The sequence below is a fragment of the Engraulis encrasicolus genome, chromosome 6 (genome assembly GCF_034702125.1).
Source record: "Engraulis encrasicolus isolate BLACKSEA-1 chromosome 6, IST_EnEncr_1.0, whole genome shotgun sequence".
NCBI lineage: Eukaryota > Metazoa > Chordata > Actinopteri > Clupeiformes > Engraulidae > Engraulis > Engraulis encrasicolus.
The window spans coordinates 2,463,107-2,486,154 of record NC_085862.1 but is presented as its reverse complement, the minus strand read 5'-3'; the positions used below and the strand labels follow the sequence as shown (position 1 = coordinate 2,486,154).

At 44.1% G+C, this 23,048-nt stretch overlaps 1 protein-coding gene across 1 annotated transcript; it reads right to left on the bottom strand.

Moving 5' to 3' along the window:
- Positions 1-3,357: 3,357 nt before the first annotated feature.
- On the bottom strand, positions 3,358-5,918 carry LOC134450139 (uncharacterized). The gene is made up of 4 exons (XM_063199999.1): positions 5,386-5,918; positions 5,111-5,269; positions 4,706-4,801; positions 3,358-3,742 (listed from the first exon to the last, which is right to left on the bottom strand). The coding sequence occupies exons 1-4, from the start codon at positions 5,899-5,901 to the stop codon at positions 3,410-3,412; spliced, it is 1,104 nt and encodes a 367-aa protein (XP_063056069.1). The 5' UTR covers positions 5,902-5,918; the 3' UTR covers positions 3,358-3,409.
- Between the last annotated feature and the right edge of the window lie 17,130 nt (positions 5,919-23,048).

The window sequence follows — 23,048 nt, the reverse complement described above, 5'->3', positions numbered from 1 at the left end:
ACATCAGCTTGACATTTCACCTCTAGTCTGCGTTAAAAGGTTTTCAGGTCTGAACAATGACTGGACCAAAGAAGCATAGCTATTCTGAAGTGGAACAGCTTGCTTTCTATTTCTTTTTGATGGTTTGTGTTTTTGTCATTAATTCACTAACCCGACCAACATATTTCATTGTAGGGTTTTGAAGCAAGAAAGGGGAACTCGCACACCGTTCCACCGAATGCAATGTTGAAAGCAAGTCATCGTGATTCATAACAGATTCATACCAGAACAAATTACAATCATCGATTCTACAAAATCAAAGCCTTTACTTCTAATATTCATGCAGAATATCATGTCCTGAATTACGCAAGAGTAAAAATGTTTACATCAGCTTGACATTTGACCTTTAGTCTGCGTTAAAAGGTCTTCAGGTGTGAGCGCTGAAGGCTTTGGCTGTAACCTTTTCTCAGTGGTGGGGTGGGCGCCGTCGTTGGGGTCTACAGCTCTTTTATTGTGGTTGCCCCGTCATACACACACACACACACACACACACACACACACACACACACACACACACACACACGCACACACAACACACACACACACACACACACACACACACGCACGCACACACACACACACACACACACACACACACACACACACACACACACACACACACACACACACACATATGCACGCATGCACACACACACACACACACACACACACCAACATGATCTCCAAAAATTCTGTGCTCCTGGACACGGATATTAAGGACACAAAATCCGTGTCCAGGAGCACGGATTTTGCCAAAATTCCGTGCTCCTGGACACGGAATTGTTTTCCGTGCTCCTGGACACGGAATTGTTTTCCGTGTTTTCTATAGGCTATTTCCACAGTCTTGTGTTTTCTCAGGATTTTTCTCATTTCAAATATTTTGTCTAAAAGAAAAAACATTTCTTACTGACAGGTTAGGGTTAGGGATTGTTTTGGTCTGGGCACAGCTAGTTTTCTTTCATTCATTATATGAGTTTGATAGCCTAGCAACCAACTGGAAAAGGTATTTCTCAAAAATATGTCTTTAATGACAGGTTAAGGTTAGGGAATGTTTTGGTCAGGGCACAACTTAAATTGCTATAGCATTATTTTGTTTAGGATTAGCATTTGGTATGTATTTTCTAATGATAGAGTTAACACAGTGCTGTGGTAATAGCCTATAGAAAGCACTTCGGTGTGCCCATCACGGAAAACAATTCCGTGTCCAGGAGCACGGAAAACAATTCCGTGTCCTGGCGCACGGAATTTTGGCAAAATCCGTGCTCCTGGACACGGATTTCGTGTCCTTAACATCCGTGTCCAGGAGCACAGAATTTTTGGAGATCAGGCTGCACACACACACACACACACACACACACACACACACACACACACACACACACACACACACACACACGTGTAATAAACTCATACAAATGTTCACACACACACACACACACACACACACACACACACACACACACACACACACACACACACACACACACACACACACACACACACACACACACACACACACAGCCGCGTGGTCGCAGCAGGGATTCCCCGGTACCTCGCGCCTCTAGCTGAGCGAGCCCCCATTTCCCGAGCACTGAGGGTGTATGAAGGAATCTTCGCTGGCAGTGCGTTACAATATGCGACCTTGACTCCTCCACTTGTGCTTGTCTCCTCGTCCCGCCTCCTGGCCCCTCCTCCGTGGAGAAAACGATAAAGTTTCCCAGCTGTCAGCCTAGCCACAACAACTTTTGAGGGACTGTTTTTCATTCACCATCCCAATTGCAAATGAGAAAAACACTCTACAATTGAGCTTTTGCAAGATGTTGAAATATAATGCTGTTGTCAGTGATGTCATCATGACATATTACTTCCTGGTACGAGGAGACAAGCACAAGTGGAGGAGGCAAGGTTGCATATTGGAACGCACTCGATGTCTGCATAAGAGACCATGGCTTTACCACTGGGATCTTTCGATGCTTAGGGCTTCACGATTGCCATCAGACTAGAACTGTACAATAATAAAATAAAATAATGTAAAATAGTATAATGTAATATAAATTACACAAGAGTATTGCATCATTGTACTGAGTGCTGCAAAATAACATATCTTTAATATGTTATAACATTTGTTTTTAATGGAAAAGGGAAACGACTTGCACTCCAAACCACTTGGCTCAGGACGGTAGACAATAGAGAGCAAACAGGTCTACACTGATAAAAAAAAAAGTTGGGCCAACTCAAAATTTAAAAGTCAACCAATTTCACGGACTTTCTCAATTTGTTGTGCAGAACTTCATATTAAAAGTCAACCGATTTCACTGACTTTCTGAAGTTTTTGTGCAGAACTTAATATTAAAAGTTAACCGATTTCACTGACTTTCTCAAGTTACTGTGCAGAACTTAATTTTCCAAGTAAACAGATTTTACTTGTTATCTGAAGTTCTGCATAGTAACTTAAAGAAGTCAGTGAAATCGGATTACTTTTAATAGTAAGTTCTGGACAATTACTTGACTAAGTCTGTGAAACCAATTCACTTTTAATATGAAGTTCTGGACAATTACTTGAGAAAGTCCGTGAAATTGGTTGACTTTTAAATTTTGAGTTGGCCCAACTTACTTACTTAACCGTATCGAACAAATAAAAACAAGTCTATACCAACATATCAATGCAACACATATTTATTGAAGCTTTGCCATTGAAAAGCAGGCTATGTGTAATTCAACATTACACCACACATATTGCCTCAATCAAAGAAAAACAAAATAAGGACTGGTTGCAGCCCTATGGCCCATGTGCTGATGTTGTATTATGACACAAAAAATAAGACCTCAAAATATAAAAGTAGTTAAGGCACCTGCACTGGCACACAAAAAATAAGACCTGAAAATATTAAAGTAGTTAAGGCACCTGCACTGGCACACAAAAAACACTTAAGTGCTTAAAATCCAAAAGAAAAAAAAAGCTACACACATTTTTCTAGAGCCCAACGGGGCTACTAATTAAACTTAGTTTCAATATGGCCATGCCACACACAACATGTGCCATTGTAAAGCACAGAATTTTTGGGTAAAGCCTACAACTGAATGTCTGCCTGCTGATGGTCTCGTTACAGCTTGCTACAGTTCACTCACATTAACAGTAACACATTATGAGGGTGGAGTCTCTGCTCATCACCTACCTAAATTATGTAAATATGGCAGTGTCATAAGGTGAAACAGAAATACACCTTTTAAAACACAAAACACTGGCACAAAAAAGTCTTAAACAGAAAGTGCAGAAAGCTCTCTCTCTCTCTCTCTCTCTCTCTCTCTCTCTCTCTCTCGCCAGGGGGTAACGCCACATCCTCACTGGCAAATCACAAACACATACAGCCTATCTTAAGAATTCGAAAATCTTGCGCCGCAGAGACATTGCTCTGGCAGAGCAGTTCTGCGCATCAAGCTCAAGAAAAACCTTCTGGATCACCTCAAATGTGTAGTTCAGTCCCTTCGGATATTCCATATTGCAGGCATACAGAAGCCCAAAGAGGTAGCCAACAGCAGAGGGCAAGTCGTTAATGTCGTCTAGGACCACTGTTTCCTCCAAGATGACGGCGATGTTGACGACATTGGGAAGAGACCTTCTTGCTGCCACACCATCATCTTCCACTACGGAAAGGATGCCGATCTTCACTCCTTTGGTGTACGTCTCTTCAGCATCAGTGTCCTGAGAATCAGAGAGAGAGAGAGAGAGAGAGAGAGAGAGAGAGAGAGAGAGAGAGAGAGAGAGATATGAAGGCATACTGTGCCAGCAAAATTGATATGTCTCTTGTATGCAAGGATACTAGCATAAGAACTTTTGATCACCTATACCAGTGATTCCCAACCAGAGGAATATGTGTATGCCTATGTATAGCTAGAGGTATGCGGACACACTGCTAGGGGTACATGGAGAAAGAAAGAAATGTATGAGCATAGTCACATTCAGATAGAGGAAGATCAGGGGGGAACTCATAGCATGATACACAGGCTTAGGTTGTACGCAAAAAAAATGGTTAGGGAGCTAAGCATTATTCATGGGTTATTTATTTCATAAAAAGTTAATAATGTAAAGCCAACCATGGGTTAGGAGTTGAGCTTGATAGTAGGCTGTCGGTTGGAGTCATGACAGTAGCAGGTGGAGGAGGGAATGAATAAAAGAAACCCTCTTTCCCCCATTCTCATCCACAATTGAGATGTCCAGCACATGGTAAATGGTCCCAACACTGCTCCCTTTGAAGTGCTTGTTGGGCTGTCCCCTTGCAAAGGTGAGGACTTACTCATCTTTTCTACTCCTTAGGATTAAGATTTTTGGTTTTCTTTACCATTTTTTTTTCAGTTTATTTTAGGATATGGTTATCTGGGTGCCAGCATAAACAGGCTATTATATGTGTAGGTCTAGGTATTGTTTTTGGACCCATGTATAACCTTGATTAGAGGGTGGAGTCTGTGTCTCTGGGTAGTGATGCACCCTATCCACCTGACCTGTTTACACCGGAGCAGTGACTATTTAAATGACACCTCCTACCCACAATCACATGCCTGATGAAGACCCTGTTGGGTCGAAAGGTTGTATGACCTGAATACTTTTCAAAGTGGAGCTAGTGTGCAGATCATGATTTTGTTCCGATGAGAGAGAAGTAATACTTACAAAGCATTTCCGGAAAAGGCACCCATTGTCTTCTTTCAGGACGAGAGGCAGTCCCTCCAAGGCAACGCGTTCCCTAAGGTCCGCAATGTCTGCCACCTGAATTTACATGTGTACATGACAAAAATATGTACTTTTTTCACTGCACTGTTGAAAATATGATGGGACACCAAAACAATACTATGCAACTCCCAGATATTTATACGTCTGATATCAGCCTGTGGGTTGAAAGGTAATAACCAATACAAGCCCTAAAAATAGCATAGTTGGACTTGAGCCGCCCGTGTCGTGCATTGTGTGCACAGTGATGGACACCTCGTCAAGATTAATAAAGTGCCTCACTACTCTCCTTCATTGTGTGAACCTTCTCAGAGTATTTGGAAGCATTTGTACATGCAGACAAGTTACCTGGTCATCCAGAGGTGCAAGCAGTGTTGTAAGCTCAGATCCTGCAGACTCCTTCTTCTTCCTGTAGTACTTCAGCAATGCCGGAGTGAATCTTGCCAGTGATGATCGGAATGATGTCATGAGGTCAATTTGTGTGATGCGGAAGAATTCACGGCATATCTGTGGAAACAGTGAAAGAGTGTACTGTGTTGTAGTTAATTTACAAATTTGAAAGACAAACACAAAGAATCATGTACAAACTGGCATACGTTAAGACTAATATAGCAGGTACTGGCCTCATCTTTGAAGAACAGGGCAGGCCATCTGTCCCTCAGGACTTGGACAAGGGGTTGAATTTCAATAACCTCTCGGCGCCGAAGAGAAAAAGTAACATCCATTGTTTCTTTGATGAACTTGGCATCGAATGTCTTCTTTTCAGTTTCCTTCATCATTTGTGATCTTAGGTCATCAAGAGATTCGTCTGATTGCCCTTCCGCATGTGGAGGTAAAAAGTTTACCTCAGCTCTTCTTGCTTTTTTGAGGCGAAACTTCATCCCTTCCTCTGAATCAGCTTTCTTTTTGTTAACAGACACTTCTGCATGCCCAGCCTTACGCAACTTGGTTCGGTAATTTCCAACTTTAAACCAAAGGCTCACAAGCCAACCATCATACCCAGTTCCAGGACCATCTTCTGTGAGGCATGGGTGTTTTGCTACTAGTGCTGCGGCGTAACACTTCATATCTGCCTTGTCTGGGTAGCAATCTGACGCAAAAATGGACTCCACTATGGCAGTGATGATGGCAGACTTCATTTCTCTTGTGGGGACAATGGGAGTTTTGGTTTGCTTGTAGACCTCGTTCCCTTGCTTCAGCCGAAGCTCGGGAGGCAACTCATCAATGCTCTGCAAGTCAGTAAGGGCATTTTCAAAGTCAGGATCTTCAAATTGCAAAGAAAACTCTCCGTCCAGTTCAAGCATCTCTCTGAGAATATCCTTTAGATGGTCCACAGATTCCGGTACACTACGAAGCTGGACCCTCCGAAATCTGCCGGGGGAAATGCCCACTCGTAATAGCATTCTGAGGAGATAAAATGAACGGCAATGTAAGAGTTAGTCATGTGATACCAAAGCGATTGCACTGTTTTTTGAGCATGGTAATTTGCTATATCATGACTTTTCAAAGTACCTGATGTCCTAAAGTTACAGACACAATCCTGATGGGGGTAGGTCCAATTTTCCCTTGATAACCCTGAGCGTGTTTCAGACAGTAGTGTTTGACGCAGAGTGATCAACTTCACAGTGTTCGCACTGCACAGCACAGCACAGTCGGAGAGAGTTGTATCTGGAGGGGGGAAAAAAAGAATAAAATAATTAATTTCAACATCTGAATCAATCAACATTTGAAATCAATCTCAGATGGAGTTGTATGTTTCAAGTATGTTTTTCATTTTTAACATTAGCTATGTATTTAATATCAACTTTTTCACTTATTTATTCTCAGACCCATAATTTATGTGTCACTGTGCGATGCCATGGAACAGTACTTTGCTCTGAAATCAGTCCCTCCAGTTTTTCGCGATTCAGCGATCGCGTGGATTCATGCAAATTCAATGATATTCCGCATAATTTCACGATGCCGCGTAATTCCTGTAAAGCCGCATTTTTCCCGCAAAATTTCAACATTCTGTGGAGTTTATTGATTTATATTTTCGTCAAAAAAATAAAAATGTGACTACAATACCACCGGAGACGAAAACCAATACGAAGCATTTTTGTTAATATGTCACTGAAACATTGAAAAAGAATTGCCTGCTATTTCGGAAGTCGCGACCCTCATCTCACCTCATTCCGCGTCTCTCCTCCCCTCCCTCACACATAGGCTACACGCAGGCGTCGGTGCTGCACACCCATGACCTTTTTTTTAACAGCAGTAGCCTACTTTTCAGTGCAATCCTGGGTGGAAAAAGTATTGTTGCCCATTTATCCATGACGAAGAAGTGTATGCAGTCATGAAATAGTGGCGGTACTGTCGCACAGTAAACATCTTACGTTAGGCTACATGTTTGCGGAACTTCTCCACTCTCCCCTGTCGCTTTCATGAGCATGCTACCCGACGGTCGTTGTCTGATCTTTTTTCAATGTTCGCTAATGTTTGTAATTTAAGGGTCTATGTCTATGCGTAGGCACAAGCCTTCTGATAACAATCACTGTAGTGCCGATCGCAAAGGTTTCGGAAGTGTGGAGTTTTGCAACTTGTTTCAGTCAAGGACACCGAGATAGAACGGCCCTTCCACGCTTTCACTGTGTTATTGCAATAAAGTCTTGCGAATCCATGCAACCATGCACACAACCATGTCAACGAGAGCGTGTATGCCATCACAACTTTGCATCAAGCAAATAATAGGCTATGCAACAGCTTGCAATACGAGCACGAGAGAGAGAGAGAGAGAGAGAGAGGAGAGAGAGAGAGAGAGAGAGAGAGAGAGAGAGAGAGAGAGAGAGAGAGAGAGAGAGACGCGTCTTCCAACAGGTGACATTGTAACGCTTGCATACAGCCTGGCTACTGTACCCCGCGACGCTCTTCATTAGGCCTAGTGGTAGGCTATAGGCCTACCCACAAGTATTTTTTCATAACGCGCTGTCCCGTTTTCCCCCGAAGTCGTTCTAAAATATCGACAGAGATTTATGAGTGTCGCGGTCATGATTTTTTTATATTTACACTAGGCCTGGGCAAAAAATCGATGTGATTTTAAAATCGAGTTTGAACGTCAAATCGATTTGTTTTTTGAGAAATCGCGTTATACGATTTTTTTTAAAATCATCTGTCAGTTTGTGTATCCAAGCGCACAGCGCATTGCATTACGTTCGCCACTTGGCGAAGACGTAGGTCTAGCCTACCTAGTGCATTCTCTGTGTCGTGGTGAGTGAAATGGTTTGACAGAAATATAGTGAAACGGGTGAGGAATACGGGCTCCTGTTCAAAAAAGGAGACACTACCTCCTATCGTTTTGCCAATGATGAATTAAACAACCTACCACTTTGTAAATTGTGAATGACAGTGTTGTCATAAGCTGTACGTCGTAGCAGCCGGACTACAGGCATGTTTCAATATTTGAAACGAAAACATCTCGCGGAGAAAATGCTAAACAAACTACTCTACCCCTACCACAAGAGTGGCGCAGGGTGGAAAGCAATCACGGATGCAATTAGGCTAGAACTACCTACTACGATATGCTTCCAATTTATTGAGAGAAGAGAGGTTTTCAACACATGCTTAAAGTTTTGGATGCGCTGCTTCCTCGCCTATATTATCTTAACCAACATATGTGAGTTGAAAGGAATCTCTCTCTCTCTCTCTCTCTCTCTCTCTCTCTCTCTCTCTCTCTCTCTCTCTTTCTCTCTCTCTCTCTCTTCTCTCTCTCTCTCTCTCTCTCTCTCTCTCTCTCTCTCTCTCTCTCTCTCTCTCACACACACACACACACCCAAGCAACCGGAGCACTCTGTCTCTCGCGCGCTCTCTCCCCCTCTCTCTAAAGCCCTACTCGGACGGGACTAGTTAGGAGACTTGTGGTAAAGTAACCGCGTCTGAACGCGCCATGTCAGTAAAGATAGCGGCGATATCGGTAAACTTCGCCGAGAGTTTTACCACCTGTTGCAGTCTGGAGAAATTACCGGCAGTAAAACTGGTTCTAATCCTGTGCGAATGCGCTGATGTCTGATTAAATGCATGTGAAACGCGATATCGAATCTACTGAGGCTTGCAAACGTTACCGTCTTGAAGTAAGCATTGTTTTAGGGCGTTGCTCCAAAATGTTTTCGCTGTGTTAACGCAGCAGTGTTCAGATGCATCGACATGTATTCAGACGCATTACTATGGGCTCTGATGGGAAACCAGCTGGCAATTGCTAAATTTGTTCATCTGGGACAAGAGCCTCCATACATCTGTACTATAATGCATCATTAATATATTGTGGGGATGGATGGCACGTGACGACAAATCTCAACAGTGCCTGAGTGTTTACCCCTCACATGTTTTGTTCTTTCTCTGAGATGTTTCAATGTAATCCCAATTGGTAATTTCTATTACCAATGTCCTGAGATAAATTACATCAGGCTATTTTGGCCTGGAGTTCCCAAACTTTACTATGAGCCCTCCACATACAGGTAGATACAGCCAAGCCCCCCCTGACATGGGAAGTGCCACACTATTTTTTTCTGTGCACCCAGTCTCACACCTTGATAAAGTTTGTGTATTCCTAAGACCATTCAGGTACTACAGAAAGCACAATAAATAAATATTGTAAAGAAAAAAAATATTCCTTTGGGATTTAAGCCTATTTTTGGTTTATTTTGGCTACTTAGGTCATTCAATTCATTTTGCTATACTTTCCCTGCCAATCTGCCACGGCCCCCCTGGCATCCTCTCACGCCCCCCCAGGCGTCCCCAGGCCCCACTTTGAAAACCTCTGCTATAGGCTACCCCATGTCCATATAAACTGGTCCAGTCCGAGTAGGCTTCACTCACACACACCAGAGGCATCGCCACACAAACAGAGCCTACTTCTCAATCTCTCTGTCAATCTCTCTCTCTCTCTCTCTCTCTCTCTCTCTCTCTCTCTCTCTCTCTCTCTCACACACACACACACACACACACACACACCACGTTGGGGCCTAGAGAGCTCAACAAGTTTTTTTTTTTTGGGGGGGGGGGGGGGGGGGGGGGGTGGGTATTGAATCGAATCGTGAATCGTGAATCGAGTTTGGCAATGAAAAAATCTAGATTTTTTTTTCAGGGTGAATCGCCCAGCCCTAATTTACACATTATATTTACACATTGGACGCACTGGCTAATAAGACGCTCTGACAGTTTTTGACAATATTTTATTAGGCCTATTCTATTAGGCCTATAGGCTATAGGAAGTGTGTTTCTGAATCTCTCTCTCTTTTGTCTTAAGCTTGCTTAGACTGATTGTGGTTTTCAGTTACCAAAAAAACCCAGAAAGGGATGCAAAATCTTTGCAAAAAATGAGAAAATGCCGCAAAATCTTTGCAAAAAATGAGAAAATGCCGCCACAAAATCAGGCATTTTGACCGCAAAAATCACAAAATCCCAGTGCAAAATCCTGGAGGGACTGTGAAATGGAACCTTACAGTGCACATTGATTGAAAAGGGGAAAATACACTTGGCTGTAAGTGATGAAGGATGGCTGGAAAAATATAATCTATTTCAGTACATTTATAGTTGTGAAAATAAGTGATTTAACTGCTCTTAAAGATCTTGGGAATTTGTCCCTCTGAAAGGCAGACTTTCCAGTAGGCAGACCTAAGAAATTGCCTAGGACCCCGACCAAATCTGTCCTCCATAGGGGCCCCAAGTTAACCGTCACACCAGTAAACCCACAAAAAAGTAGGCTTAGCCACATATGCAAAGTAATCGAAGATGGTGTACATGACTCAAAACACAGTAAATAGCAACAAAACACCGACATTTTTAAATAATATGACTTTAGGGCCCCATGTTGATATTTTGCCTAGGGCCCCAAAATGGCTAGATCCGCCCCTGGTCCCTCACATCATGCAGGAACAGAGGCATCTCGGGTGGGGGGGCGTGTGACATCTGATTTTGGGGTGTCGTCCCCCCCAAGGAAATGATTTCCTGTCTCTCCAATAAGCAATACATTTTAAGCCTTCACCAACATTATCATAAATTTGAATAGCATAGGAAATAAACAGACGTCCCTCTTTAAAAAAAAAAATAAAAAAAATCTCACCAGTCACCTTTCCTTTGAATCAGTCTGCACAACTACTGCTGTTGCTTTGGGGGGGGGGGAGCATCCAGACCCTCCGAAGGGGGGAATGATGGGAAAAGTTTGAGAACCACTGATATAGCCCATCTTAAATGAAACTGGAAACATGAGCATCAACCTTGAATTGACATGATATAATGCAACTAAATGGCTAGAGAAATCAATTATCTTTGATATAGTATTGTTCTTTGCATAGCCTATTGTAGTTCTGTGATTTGAAAGTCATGCAGACAAAAGTATAACTCAATGAAATAAATACTAAAAATGAGCTGTTCTGGCCGTGGTTAAAATAAGTTGTAAGTTGCGTCAATGTCCTTCAGGGCGTTTCTGACAACGGTTGAAATACAACAAATAAAAGGGACAAATGCTTTGTAGCCTACAATATTAACCACGTTAAGAAATAAGTAGTGGAGATGGAAGATGGGCTAGCCGTCTGGCAGTCTCTCTTGAGTGAAACAGAACAAGCATGATATTTATTTAACTGGGAATACAATTCATATCCGTGGGGAATTAGTTATAGTGGGGCTGGGGCCGTTACACCATAAACACCTTTTTAAATGTTACTTTCGACGCCACGGAGCTGGCTCGCTGGAAGTGCTTACACAGTGCCCCTGCGTTACGAACGCTTAATAACCATTCTACAAGAGGTAGCCTACACACGCGACTGACGAGCACAGCCAGGGAGAAGGCATCATCCACGTTTTCACGGACAGCGTTTTTCACAACCCAACACAATATAGGTCCTACACAGTGGAAAACACAAGTTTGCCGTGTCTCGCACCACCATCTAGCAATCACGTGTATTCAAAGACAGTTCTAATTCCCCAACTCGGTCGGCTGTCCTGCCCTGTCCTTAGCGCATTCTGTTCTGTTCACCTCTGTCAATCGTGCTTTGTGAATTGTGGTAAATATCAAACGCCGACACGGGAAACACACATGAATGCAAGCCAAGTGGTATTTTCCACTGGAAAACCCGTTGTTTAAACACGAGTTTCCGAGACTTGTGTACACAAGTTTCGAAGAGCACATTAATGCACAGTTACTTCACAATCACCAAACACCATCCACTATCACAAGTCATCATAGCAACGAAAGGGCATTCATGGCGGCAGATTGCATTAGTCAACTAGAGCTCTACTCTAAAATTACAGGTTCTTTTTCTAACTTCGCTCGGTGTTTCACTATGGGATACGCTTGGGCGTGACCATCTATGGAAGCTCCAATGACATTACGTCTGTCAAAGACAGACAGTCGACGCAGTCGGGCTCCGCCCGCTTGGGGTGTCTACCCCCGTCGACACGCTGAGTCCAGCATTCTCGCTTTCTTCCCGTGAAGATCTACTACAAGCTCCTCGCACCTGCCAAGGCTGTGCTCGCTTAACCGTTCACAGACGGACCGTCCAGGACCCCGTCGCCGAACGCGACCGCGGCCGGTAAGTGCTATATTGTTTGCCTTCGTCAAGAAGTGCATTGAAGGTTTGCAGTTAAGTCAGCTTACTTTCCAACTCTAGTGAAGTGTCCGCGTCGTGGCGAACTTCAAGTTTAGCGTGGCGGGCTACCTAACCCACCTAGCTACCTAACTTCAGCTTAGCCTGATTTAGCTACCTCTACCTCCACCGAGCACTCGGGTGCCGGTGATAACTTATTAATGGTAAGCTACACCTTACAACAGGGAGCGAGAACGCCTCACTCGCTACTCTGTTTGAATATTTTCATCTGTTTTCTGTTTGTAACCCACCGCATGTAAACCCACTCGGCGGGAAACAAGTTGCTAGCTTCGATCTGTAGCTACAAGTTTAGCATGGCGGGCTACCTAACCCACCTAGCTACCTAACTTCAGCTTAGCCTGATTTAGCTACCTCTACCTCCACCGAGCACTCGGGTGCCGGTGATAACTTATTAATGGTAAGCTACACCTTACAACAGGGAGCGAGAACGCCTCACTCGCTACTCTGTTTGACTATTTTAATCTGTTTTCTGTTGTTAACCCACCGCATGTAAACCCACTCGGCGGGAAACAAGTTGCTAGCTTCGATCCGTAGCTACCCCGCACGTGCGGCTAATCTGCTAACACTGGTGTTAACTGAAGTAATCACTTGTTATGACGAGTTCTTCGAGTAACACTACTCTCCTCTCTCTTTTATTCTGAAAGATGCTTCAGGCATTTCCCCCGCCATAGGGAAGTGTGAAAACAAAGAGTGAAGAGCCCGTTGCCTCCCGTGCCGGCGTCACGCAGCCCACCATGGCGGGCGGAGAATCCCAGGTCTGCATGGAACCCTACCATGCACATGCAACGGTTGCAGGCCGCCATACCTGCACCACTGCGTGGACAATACCAGAGGGAATTCGGGAGCGGAGGCTGAATGTGGTGATCGTCACTAACAGCCCCCATGCACAAGTCAGACTCTGTGGATACCATGCCACCCGAGGACGACCCCAGCTTAGGCTACCCCCTCTCACAGGGAGCAGGAGGATACCCAAGCATAAAGCACAATATCAGGGACATCACGTCGCTGCCCCCTCGACCCCAACAGGGTGGGCGACCTATCCTGCAGTAATCAAGGCCCCCCAGTGACCATGCTGACTCGGCGGCCCTCTGCTCAGGATGCAGGAGACAAAGAAAGGGACCAGCAACACTGCCCCCCAACCCTCCTCAAGTCCAACCTGGCCACCCCTCCCAGCAGTCCTGGCCTGTCTGAGAGATGGCCCCCTGTCACTGGAAGCCTCACAAGTATTCCAAATATGCCCTAACCGATGGGCTGTGTCGACTATGTCCAACATCGCTCTCCCCTGCAAGAGAGACTGATAGGTGGGCGAGCCGGTCCGATTGCTCTCTGATGCTGTCACCAGGTCCAGACGGACACGGCAAAACAGACACTCAGGCATCATCTACACGCTGCACCAAGGGCCCGGCGCTGTGCTGGTGAAGATGAGGGAGACAAGGTCTCGGCAGGCAGAAGGATGATGCTCTCTGGGCGAGCCTGACACACAAGCCGCCCCCAGGCCCCAACCTCCCAGACAGGTCAACACTGCCAAGGTAGTCATCCTATGGAGAGAGAGGCCATAGCCTGCACCCTAAGGGCTAGAACGGTCAGAAGCTCAAGGTGCTTCAACCCAGAACAGAGGCCCAAACTGTCCAAACGGCCTACAGGACCCAGTGGCGGACCTGACAGCCCAGGCTCACTTGTTCCCACGTCCTCGCCCACAGCGGAGAGGAAGATGGAGAAAAGGTTATGTCTTACAGGTGTTCAAAATCTGAAACTGCAGACAAAGTGTCACCAAGCACAAATCACACCCAATCTCAGTGTCCAGTAAATATACATTATTCGCACCTAGGCCGTGGGCCAAAGGCGAATCTGTTGATACAAAATAAACGCCAATGCTACACAGAGGGTAATTTCACCAAACTGTTCAGTATACCAAGGTGTTTAGTATACAAAGATCTTTATCTTCCTAGCAAGGGCCAGGAACGATTTGGTCAACACATAAGATGCACATAATGCATGAGAGCGGTCTCATCTCACTAAGGTGTTAAGTAGACTAAGGTCATTCGCACTAAGGCAGGGCCAAGGGCGAATTTTATTAACACAATATACACACATTGTGTCTCACCAGACTAAAGTGTTAAGTAGACAAAGGTCATTCGCATCTAGGTAGGGGCCTAGTGCGAATTGTCTTAACACATAACAATGTTAACATGTTATAAACATGCACACTTTGCATCTCACCAGACTAAAGTGTTCAGTAAACAAGGGTCATTCGCATCTGGGCAAGAGCCAAGGGCGAAATTGTTACTACATAACTTACACAAGTAATGCAAAGCAGTAGCCTCTGTCTCACCAGACTAAACTGCTCAGTAAACAATTATCATTGCATCCAGGCAGGGGCCAAGGGTGAAATTGTTAACATGCACACAGGGGATACTATCACAGTAGTCTCAGCAGTGTTAAGGGAACAAATATCCCTCGCACCCAGGCGAGGGGCAGATTTGGTAACACAAAAGTGGCTCCCCTTGCAGCCTAGGGGTAGCCTCAACAGACCAGTGTGCTTTAAAATAAATAAAGAATGCCATCCCCATCCAGGCCTTGGGCCAAGGACGGAGTTGTTATTGAGAAGTCACACACGAGGTGTACAAGTACAATGTGTACTGACACCAGAAATCTCTCAAAAATAAATACGGTACATAAAAAAAAAAAAAAAAAAGGGGGGTGCACCACTGTCATAACACCACCAGGGCGCACCATTTCCCCTTTATTGGCAGCGGAGACATGGCAGAGATCTCTCCGGTGACGCTACTAGTGTGCGTCACGTCACGGCTGCGTGGGTAACGTGACTAACGTCATATAAGAGCGACGGGTCATGCTCATCCATGACGTACAGTACACAAACGCAACACTACTTTATTCCACTGTAAGTGGATAAAGAACTTCTGTTGATCACAAAACCACCTAGGCTCAGTGGAACACTAATTTAAGGTCAGTAGACTGAGTTCTCGAGTTACGAACGAAGAGATCCCTTCTTTTCTACTCTAAGGAACCGTCAATGGGCTCTGTTCAACATACTGCGCGATCTCAGCTGGAAAGCGCATTTTACAGACCGTCTTATAAAAACAGGTATGCCACAATCGCATACATCTGACAACAAGGTGCTTTGTCAAGCATATCATCGTCTCGATTTTGGGGTTGTCACAAGAGTTACAGCAGATGATCTTATCACAAGGCTGTAGCCTGTCTGAAATCAGAATGTGTATTATGAGTTTCGCCGCCACGGCAAAACATACAGCATCTCGCTGCCTCAACCAGCGATTGAGGACGGCGTTAGCCCCTCTGACAGGCTTGGGATCAGAATACTGTAATTAAGACAATTTCCCATATTGCTCCCTCTCGAAGGAGTCAGCATTAGATTCCAGGACGGCGCTAAAGCATCGAGTGAATTTGGGTTCAACAAGTCACCGTTAGTAGTAGTCAGACAAGGTCTAGACTACAGTTGGTGTAACGGCATCCGCTATTACGGTAGCGAGAGGTGTCTCTCTATGATGAAGGGCTTTTACAGTAAAGCTTACTGGCCACGTTGTTCATGCAGTGGTTTCACCATCGCACGTCCAGGGCGACCATATACATTAGGCTAAGTGTTCTGGGCCCTGAAACATTTCCAAAACGATGTAGGTGGTTGAGGAAACGATTGCTGGGTCACAGTTTCTGTTAAGTCTGCAGAACAGGGCCAAGGGGAACATCATCTCTACTCTCAAACATCGGCTGTGTGGGGCAGGGGTTGGTGCAGGTTTTTGCTATCTCTACACCTTGTAAGGAAACACACAGTGCCCTCTATTCCTCCTTGGCATAAAAGATGCACTAGATTGCTATGGGCAAAACACCCTGCTCTATGCATTCACACCAATAAGCATAATAACCCCCACACTGGTCAGAGTCAGGCAACAGAGCCTGCTACTGATTTTGTTGGCCCAATTATGTCACCCTATGGGGTCACGATGATGTAAGGTTGTTCGGAGGGCCCTCAGGGGCCCCACCTCTACTGAGAGATCCTCTCAGACAAGAAGCGATATTTATAATTCTCACCTAGACAGGCTGGTCCGGTAGGCTCATTCTGTGAGAGGTAGAATTCAGACGCAGTCGCCCTCTCCCAGCAGTCACCGACACTGTACTAGGGGCGACAGCAGCATACACACTTCATACTTGGTCATAAATGGCGTGTGTTCAAGGTATGGGGCACACGGAGACACTTCTCCCTAACGCCCTGTTGTTCAGCTTCTTAGCTTCCTACGGGATCTTATACACAGGGTTAAAGTCTTTCCCAATAGGAAAGTTTACCATGCTGCATTTTCAGCCAGCCACTTAAGTTTTGAGTACAAGCCAGCAGGGTAGTACTCCTTGGAGACTTAGTTCTGGTTAAGTTGAGCTACACGCTCACCCCTCCAAATCACTGGTTTGAAGTTTAGCTTGTCAAGACTGTTCTAATACAGCATTAACCACCATGAAATGAGTGAGTGAACTAAAAGCCTTCCTTGTGAGGCCCTCTTGGTTTACAATCTGACTCTGATTTGAAGAAGGTGCGTCTTCTCCCCATTACAGACTTGTGCCCAGAGCAGGACTTTCTTTAGATGTCGGAGAAAGGACCTGGATGCCCCGCACCCTGCCCCCTCACTCAGAGGAGGGTCAGGAGCTCAACTATGTGTGTCCTGTTAAAGCTCTGTGACTATACAGAATTTAGCAGAGTTCAACTTTTTGTGGCGGCCACACACCATAAAGGACTACCACTGCCACGTCAGGGGTTGTCTCATTGGATTGTGAAAGCTACAGCGGTTGCCTATCAGAATAATGTCTCGCCGGCCCCTTAGGGACCTAAGAGCTTATGCATTAACAGGAATGGCCAATTCCAGGGCACTGTCCACGGGGTTGCCAATGGTAGGCCTGTGCAATGTAGCGAACAGGGCCCCAGGGTACACGTTCGCCCGCTTTCATGAGCTAGAGGTATCTGGCCGACACTTATCTCACGCTGTACTAGGTTCTGACTCCCCAGCAGCGATCTATACATTCTGACCGATGCTACTGTAATAAGGGCTTTACATAGCGTGCATTCCGGGAGTGGGCTATATCTCCCATAGTGAAACACCGAGCGAAGTTAGAAAAAGAACGTTAGGTTATGGCTATAACCCTCGGTTCTTTGATAACAGAGTGAGGTGTTTCACCTATTTTTCCCTCCTTGCACTAGTTGTTAGGTGGGGAAGAAACCGTTAAGAATGCTGGACTCAGCGTGTCGACGGGGGTAGACACCCCAAGCGGGCGGAGCCCGACTGCGTCGACTGTCTGTCTTTGACAGACGTAATGTCATTGGAGCTTCCATAGATGGTCACGCCCAAGCGTATCCCATAGTGAAACACCTCACTCTGTTATCAAAGAACCGAGGGTTATAGCCATAACCTAACGTTTTATTTAACCTTAATCAAGCCAAATATTACACATTCAAGTTGTTGGACATTAGGCTACTAGCCATAAGGAGAGGACGGGGACTTAGCACGAGAGGACTCCAATTCTCCCATTTATCCCATAGTCAACACATAAGGCTTTTTGAAAAGACATTGTGGTTTCCTTTGATGCTTAAAATACTGTAATGTAGGAAACAAAGATTGGGCGCCTCTCAATTGATGACGGAGAACGAATGCACAGCTAGCTAGCTAATCACCTGTTACACGCTACAACCCTGATGGGTGATGCCCAGGCTACATTTAAAAGAAATTAACTGAAACTGAAATTATATAGGCCTAGTCTGACATGTGTCAGACTACAAATTATACACAGAACTTTTGATTGATAGAACAGAATTAATCTTACCCTTATCAAGTGTTGGTAGACTTCAGGTGGCAAAATCCATGGAAATCGAAGCCAAGCACTTTGAAATGTCTGGCCCGCCCTTTTCATTTACCAGGAGAATCCCCGTAGCTGTAAATGTTGCTCGTGCGCATGCGCGGTTCAGGGCTTTCTACTTCAAAGTTGAAGTTCCATCAAGATACTTCAACATCAAGGTTATGTTAAATCAGACATTCAATTTCACAATATTAACTCGGAAAAATGGTTGAAATTAATGTCAATTGTGAGTATTGAAAGGCAACTTTATAATTTCTGTTTTGTCAACTGAAAATCATTTGTCAGTGTAACTGATGCCAAGTTTTGATTTTTACAGTGTACATTCTGAAGTGGAACAGTGAAGTGCTTTCTATTTCTTTTTGATGGTTTGTGTTTTTTCATTAATTCACTACCTTGACCAAAATATTTCCTTGTAGGGTTTTGTAAATCCATCTGTATGTCTTGTGGCCTGACACAGCAAGTCATCGTGACTCATAAAAGATTCATAAAAGAACAGCTTACAATCATCAATGTACAAAATCACAGCATTAAGACATAGTCATCATAATTCATAACAGAATAACTTGCCGAATAAATGTAGAATATCGTGTCCTGAATTACACAAGAGTAAAAATGTTTACATCAGCTTGACATTTGACCTTTAGTCTGCGTTAAAAGGTCTTCAGGTGTGGCAGTAACCTTTTCTCTGTGGTGTGGTGGGCGCCGTCGCTGGGGTCTACACCTCTTTTATTGTGGTTGCCCCGTCATACACACACACACACACACACACACACACAGTCGTGTGGTCGCAGGGATTCCCAGGGTCCTCGCGCCTCAAACTGAGCGAGCCCCCAATTCCCGAGCACTGAGGCTGTACTCTGCCTACGTGTGTGTGTGTGTGTGTGTGTGTGTGTGTGTGTGTGTGTGTGTGTGTGTGTGTGTGTGTGTGTGTGTGTGTGTGTGTGTGTGTACACTCTGCCTACGTGTGGTCGTGAAGTGTTCAACTTCTTAATCATGTCTAGTCTCTGGTCTGGCTGTGTGTGTGTGTGTGTTTGTGTGTGTGTGTGTGTGTGTGTGTGTGTGTGTGTGTGTGTGTGTGTGTGTGTGTGTGTGTGTGTGTGTGTGTGTGTGTGTGTGTGTGTGTGTGTGTGTGTGTGTGTGTGTGGAGGAGGTGGAGGGTGTGTGTGGTGCTCAGTAATTCGTCACTTTTGAGGTCTGTGTGCCTCCTGGATGTGGTGGAGAGGAGGTGGAGGCCTGGTTGTGGTTTTGAAGGCGACCTTTTCATTTCTTTAGAAAAAAACTCGCTCGCTCTCACAGAACTTACAGATCTCAGCGGCTTGAATTGCTGTGGCGGCATTTTTGGGGAATACGAAACTTAAAAAGAAATGTTAATGCAGGACACACACACACACACGCACACACACAGACACACACACGTGTAATAAACTCACACAGATGTTCATGCATAAATACGGTAGGTGCACTGATAATTAGATTATGTTATATGTAATACTTTATATACTATTACATTGTACGCCTTATATACTGTAACAAATTAAAAATATCAGTGAATGTTTTTGAGAGGACTTCACAAATGCTTGTAGTCTAATAGCTTAGCTCAAAAATATAAAGGAATCGTTCAGTTTGTGATACAAGCATGAAAATTGGTACACATATAGCCAAAGGCATTCCAAAAAGAACTGGATATGGAGCCATCGTGAATTTTCAACATGGTGGCCATGGCAGCCATTTTTCAAAATGGCCGCCAGCAACAACAGTTTTCTTGGATATAATATATTTTAGACATATTTACCATTCATACCACTTGGTAAATGTGATATGGATAATAGAAAAGTTGTCATGAATATTCAAGATGGCCGCCATTTTCAAGATGGCAGCCGTCACTTGTATGATTTATCTGATATAGGTGATATCGGTGTCAAATCAGTCATTTTTCATGATGCAGAATTCAAATTTGTAACTTTGGAATTAACCAGAAGCTTCCTTTTATCTCATTCTATACTTAATATACAGTATAGTATCACTGTTTCTTTCAAGATGGCAGCCCATGTCTGTTAAGGGTTTTACCTTTACGGAAGTCAGAAAAGCACTTTGCATGGTGTTTCTTTAGGGTATATGCTGTAATTCTAGCCTAAGAGCCCTCAGATTTTTTTTTTCTACTGTCATATACAATATGTCATGTTGTGTAATGCATTACATTGTTATTATACTTAGCTGACAATGTTAATATAGTCCGGAACTCAGCAGAGATGAAAGGGCAGTGGTAGCCTGCTTGACCAGATTGATGAAACTACAAAAATGTACATAGTGGTGTGCATTGGCACTGCCCTCAAGATTCGATTCGATTACGATTCGGGAGGTAGCGATTCGATTCGATTTGATTCAATTCTACAATGCATTGCGATGCATTACATTTCTACTGAAATCAAAGCAAATGTTTCATCAGTCATGATGAGGCAATACAAGTAGTCAGATACTGAACAACATTTTACTGGCTGTTTTCTGAATCTGAATTCAAATGAGCATTTCCCACACTAAAACTATGGTGAGAATATACGACTGCTGCTAATGCTTGGTGAGCAGCATCTGAATGGGGAAGTGTCAGTGCAAGATGATGTCCAAGGCAGCAGGTTCTCCATCCTCTAATTTCCCTGACAGATATTTTTATTTGTATGAGAGAGGGTAAAGGACAGGACTTCTCCATATTTATGAAGAACCCATAAGATCACCTAATTCTACATTCTCACAAGTAGCATTGTGCATATTGAGTGCATTTCAGCCATCTTTAGAATGGCATTACAGATTACTCAATATACATGTATGTCTTCAGTTCAAATTAAATGGAAATGTTTTCTAAGTAGGTGTTGAGTAAGTAGGCAGAGGTAAATTGTTTTTTCCTGAATTTGCAAACAAGTCCTCACCAAGTAATTGTGTCACAAGTTGCATTACAGTTAGCTCAGTAATCATTGAGTACTTCAATTGGTACTTCAAAACTGACAGCTGATGGACAACATGTACCGTAGGTCTTTGCCACCCTTACCCATAGGAGAAATATCTATATAATACAGCAATTCTCATATGGTATATACTATAAAAGTACATCATTACCGGCACTTATTTTCTTGATATGCAAGGCACACAAATAGTCTGGGAGGAAGGATAGTCTACCATAACTCCAACTCCAGCCTCCAAATCTGATCCGCATTTCAGTTGGCAGACATTCCTCCTCTTTTTGTTGTTAAATTAAACAAGGCTCTGCATCTGGTGAATATATTGTAGAATTGTACACTGAGGCAAACGGACACACTACGGTATGTGCAAAAACACAGACAATACACAAGCGCATGCATGAAAACGCACACGCATGGGCGCACACGCATGGGCGCACACGCACGGGCGCACACGCACACACACACACACACACACACACACAAACACACACACACACGCACACACACGCACACACACACACACACACACACACACACACGCACGCACACACACACACACACACACTGACGCGCGCGTACGCGCACACACACACACACACACACACTGACACAAACACACAGCCCTCTCCTCTCCCAGTAGCCCTAATAAGGTAATGGCCTCCTCTACCCACCGCCAATATTTATTTATCTTCTCCTGAGACGCCAGTCAGCTCCGCCGGCGATGCCAAACCTGTACACACACACACACACACACACACACACTCAGACACAGCACCGCCGGCGCTGCCAAACCTGTACACACACACACACACACACACTCAGACACACACACACACACACTCAGACACAGCACCGCCGGCGCTGCCAAACCTGCGGTCCTGGTAGTGCCCTTTTCCTTCCAGCCAGAAGCAGCAAGAAGAAGAAATAAAAGGAAAAAGGGGGACAAGCAAAGAGAGAAAAAGGGAAAGGAAGGCAGAAAGAAAGAAAGAAAGAAAGAAAGAAAGAAAGAAAGAAAGAAAGAAAGAAAGAAAGAAAGAAAGAAAGAAAGAAAAACAGAGAGAAAAGAGAGAAAAAGGGAAAGGCAGAAAGAAAGAAAGAAAGAAAGACCGAAAGAAAAGAGAGAAAAAGGGAAAGGAAGGCAGAAAGAAAGAAAGAAAGAAAGAAAGAAAGAAAGAAAGAAAGAAAGAAAGAAAGGAGAAAAACATGCTCCTCTGCCAAAACCACTGGTTGGTGTGTTTGGTGCGTTTGCAGCGATGGCTATGTTATGCTTTGCTACAGGAACTTTGTCATGTTCAATACTTACCGTAGCGCACATCAAAGGGAAAGTGTTTCAACCTGGACTCTATGGAGAGTATTTAAGCTTGTGGTTGTGGTTTGGACTAGAGATGGGATTTATGGCTCTTTTATGGGATCCGGATCTTAGTGGCTCGTTCGTTTCAAAGAGAAGTTAAAAAAACTGGCTCTTTTGGCTCTTTTTAAAATTATTTATTCAGTGTTTAGAATGTAATATTTTGACTCCACCTCTAGGTAATTTTGTCGAAACAACAACTGATTATTCTCCTGCTTCTAAAGACTGTTTTTGCCACTCTTTAAGGCAAACCATTGTGTTTTTTCCCAAATTGAATTACTCACGTCGAGGTCACGTGCTTAAAATTAATGAAAAAAAATGAACGAAAAAGCAGTAGATTTGCTCCCCCAGCTGTGATCCGGTTCCCATCTTTCTCTTCTGGGAGCCGTTCAAAAGAATCGACTCGTTCATGAACGACACGACTCTAGTTTGTACTAATGGCCAGGCATCCTTCCTTACTTCTCTCAGCCATA

Bases quoted from the DNA above. Each gene is read 5' to 3' on its own strand.
- LOC134450139 (XM_063199999.1), bottom strand. From the start codon at position 5,901: ATGAAGTCTGCCATCATCACTGCCATAGTGGAGTCCATTTTTGCGTCA. The intron at 5,270-5,385 runs GCCAGTACCTGC...CTGTTTCCACAG, and splicing joins CCCTGTTCTTCAAAGATGAG to ATATGCCGTGAATTCTTCCG. The intron at 3,743-4,705 runs GTAAGTATTACT...TCTGATTCTCAG, and splicing joins GCCTTTTCCGGAAATGCTTT to GACACTGATGCTGAAGAGAC.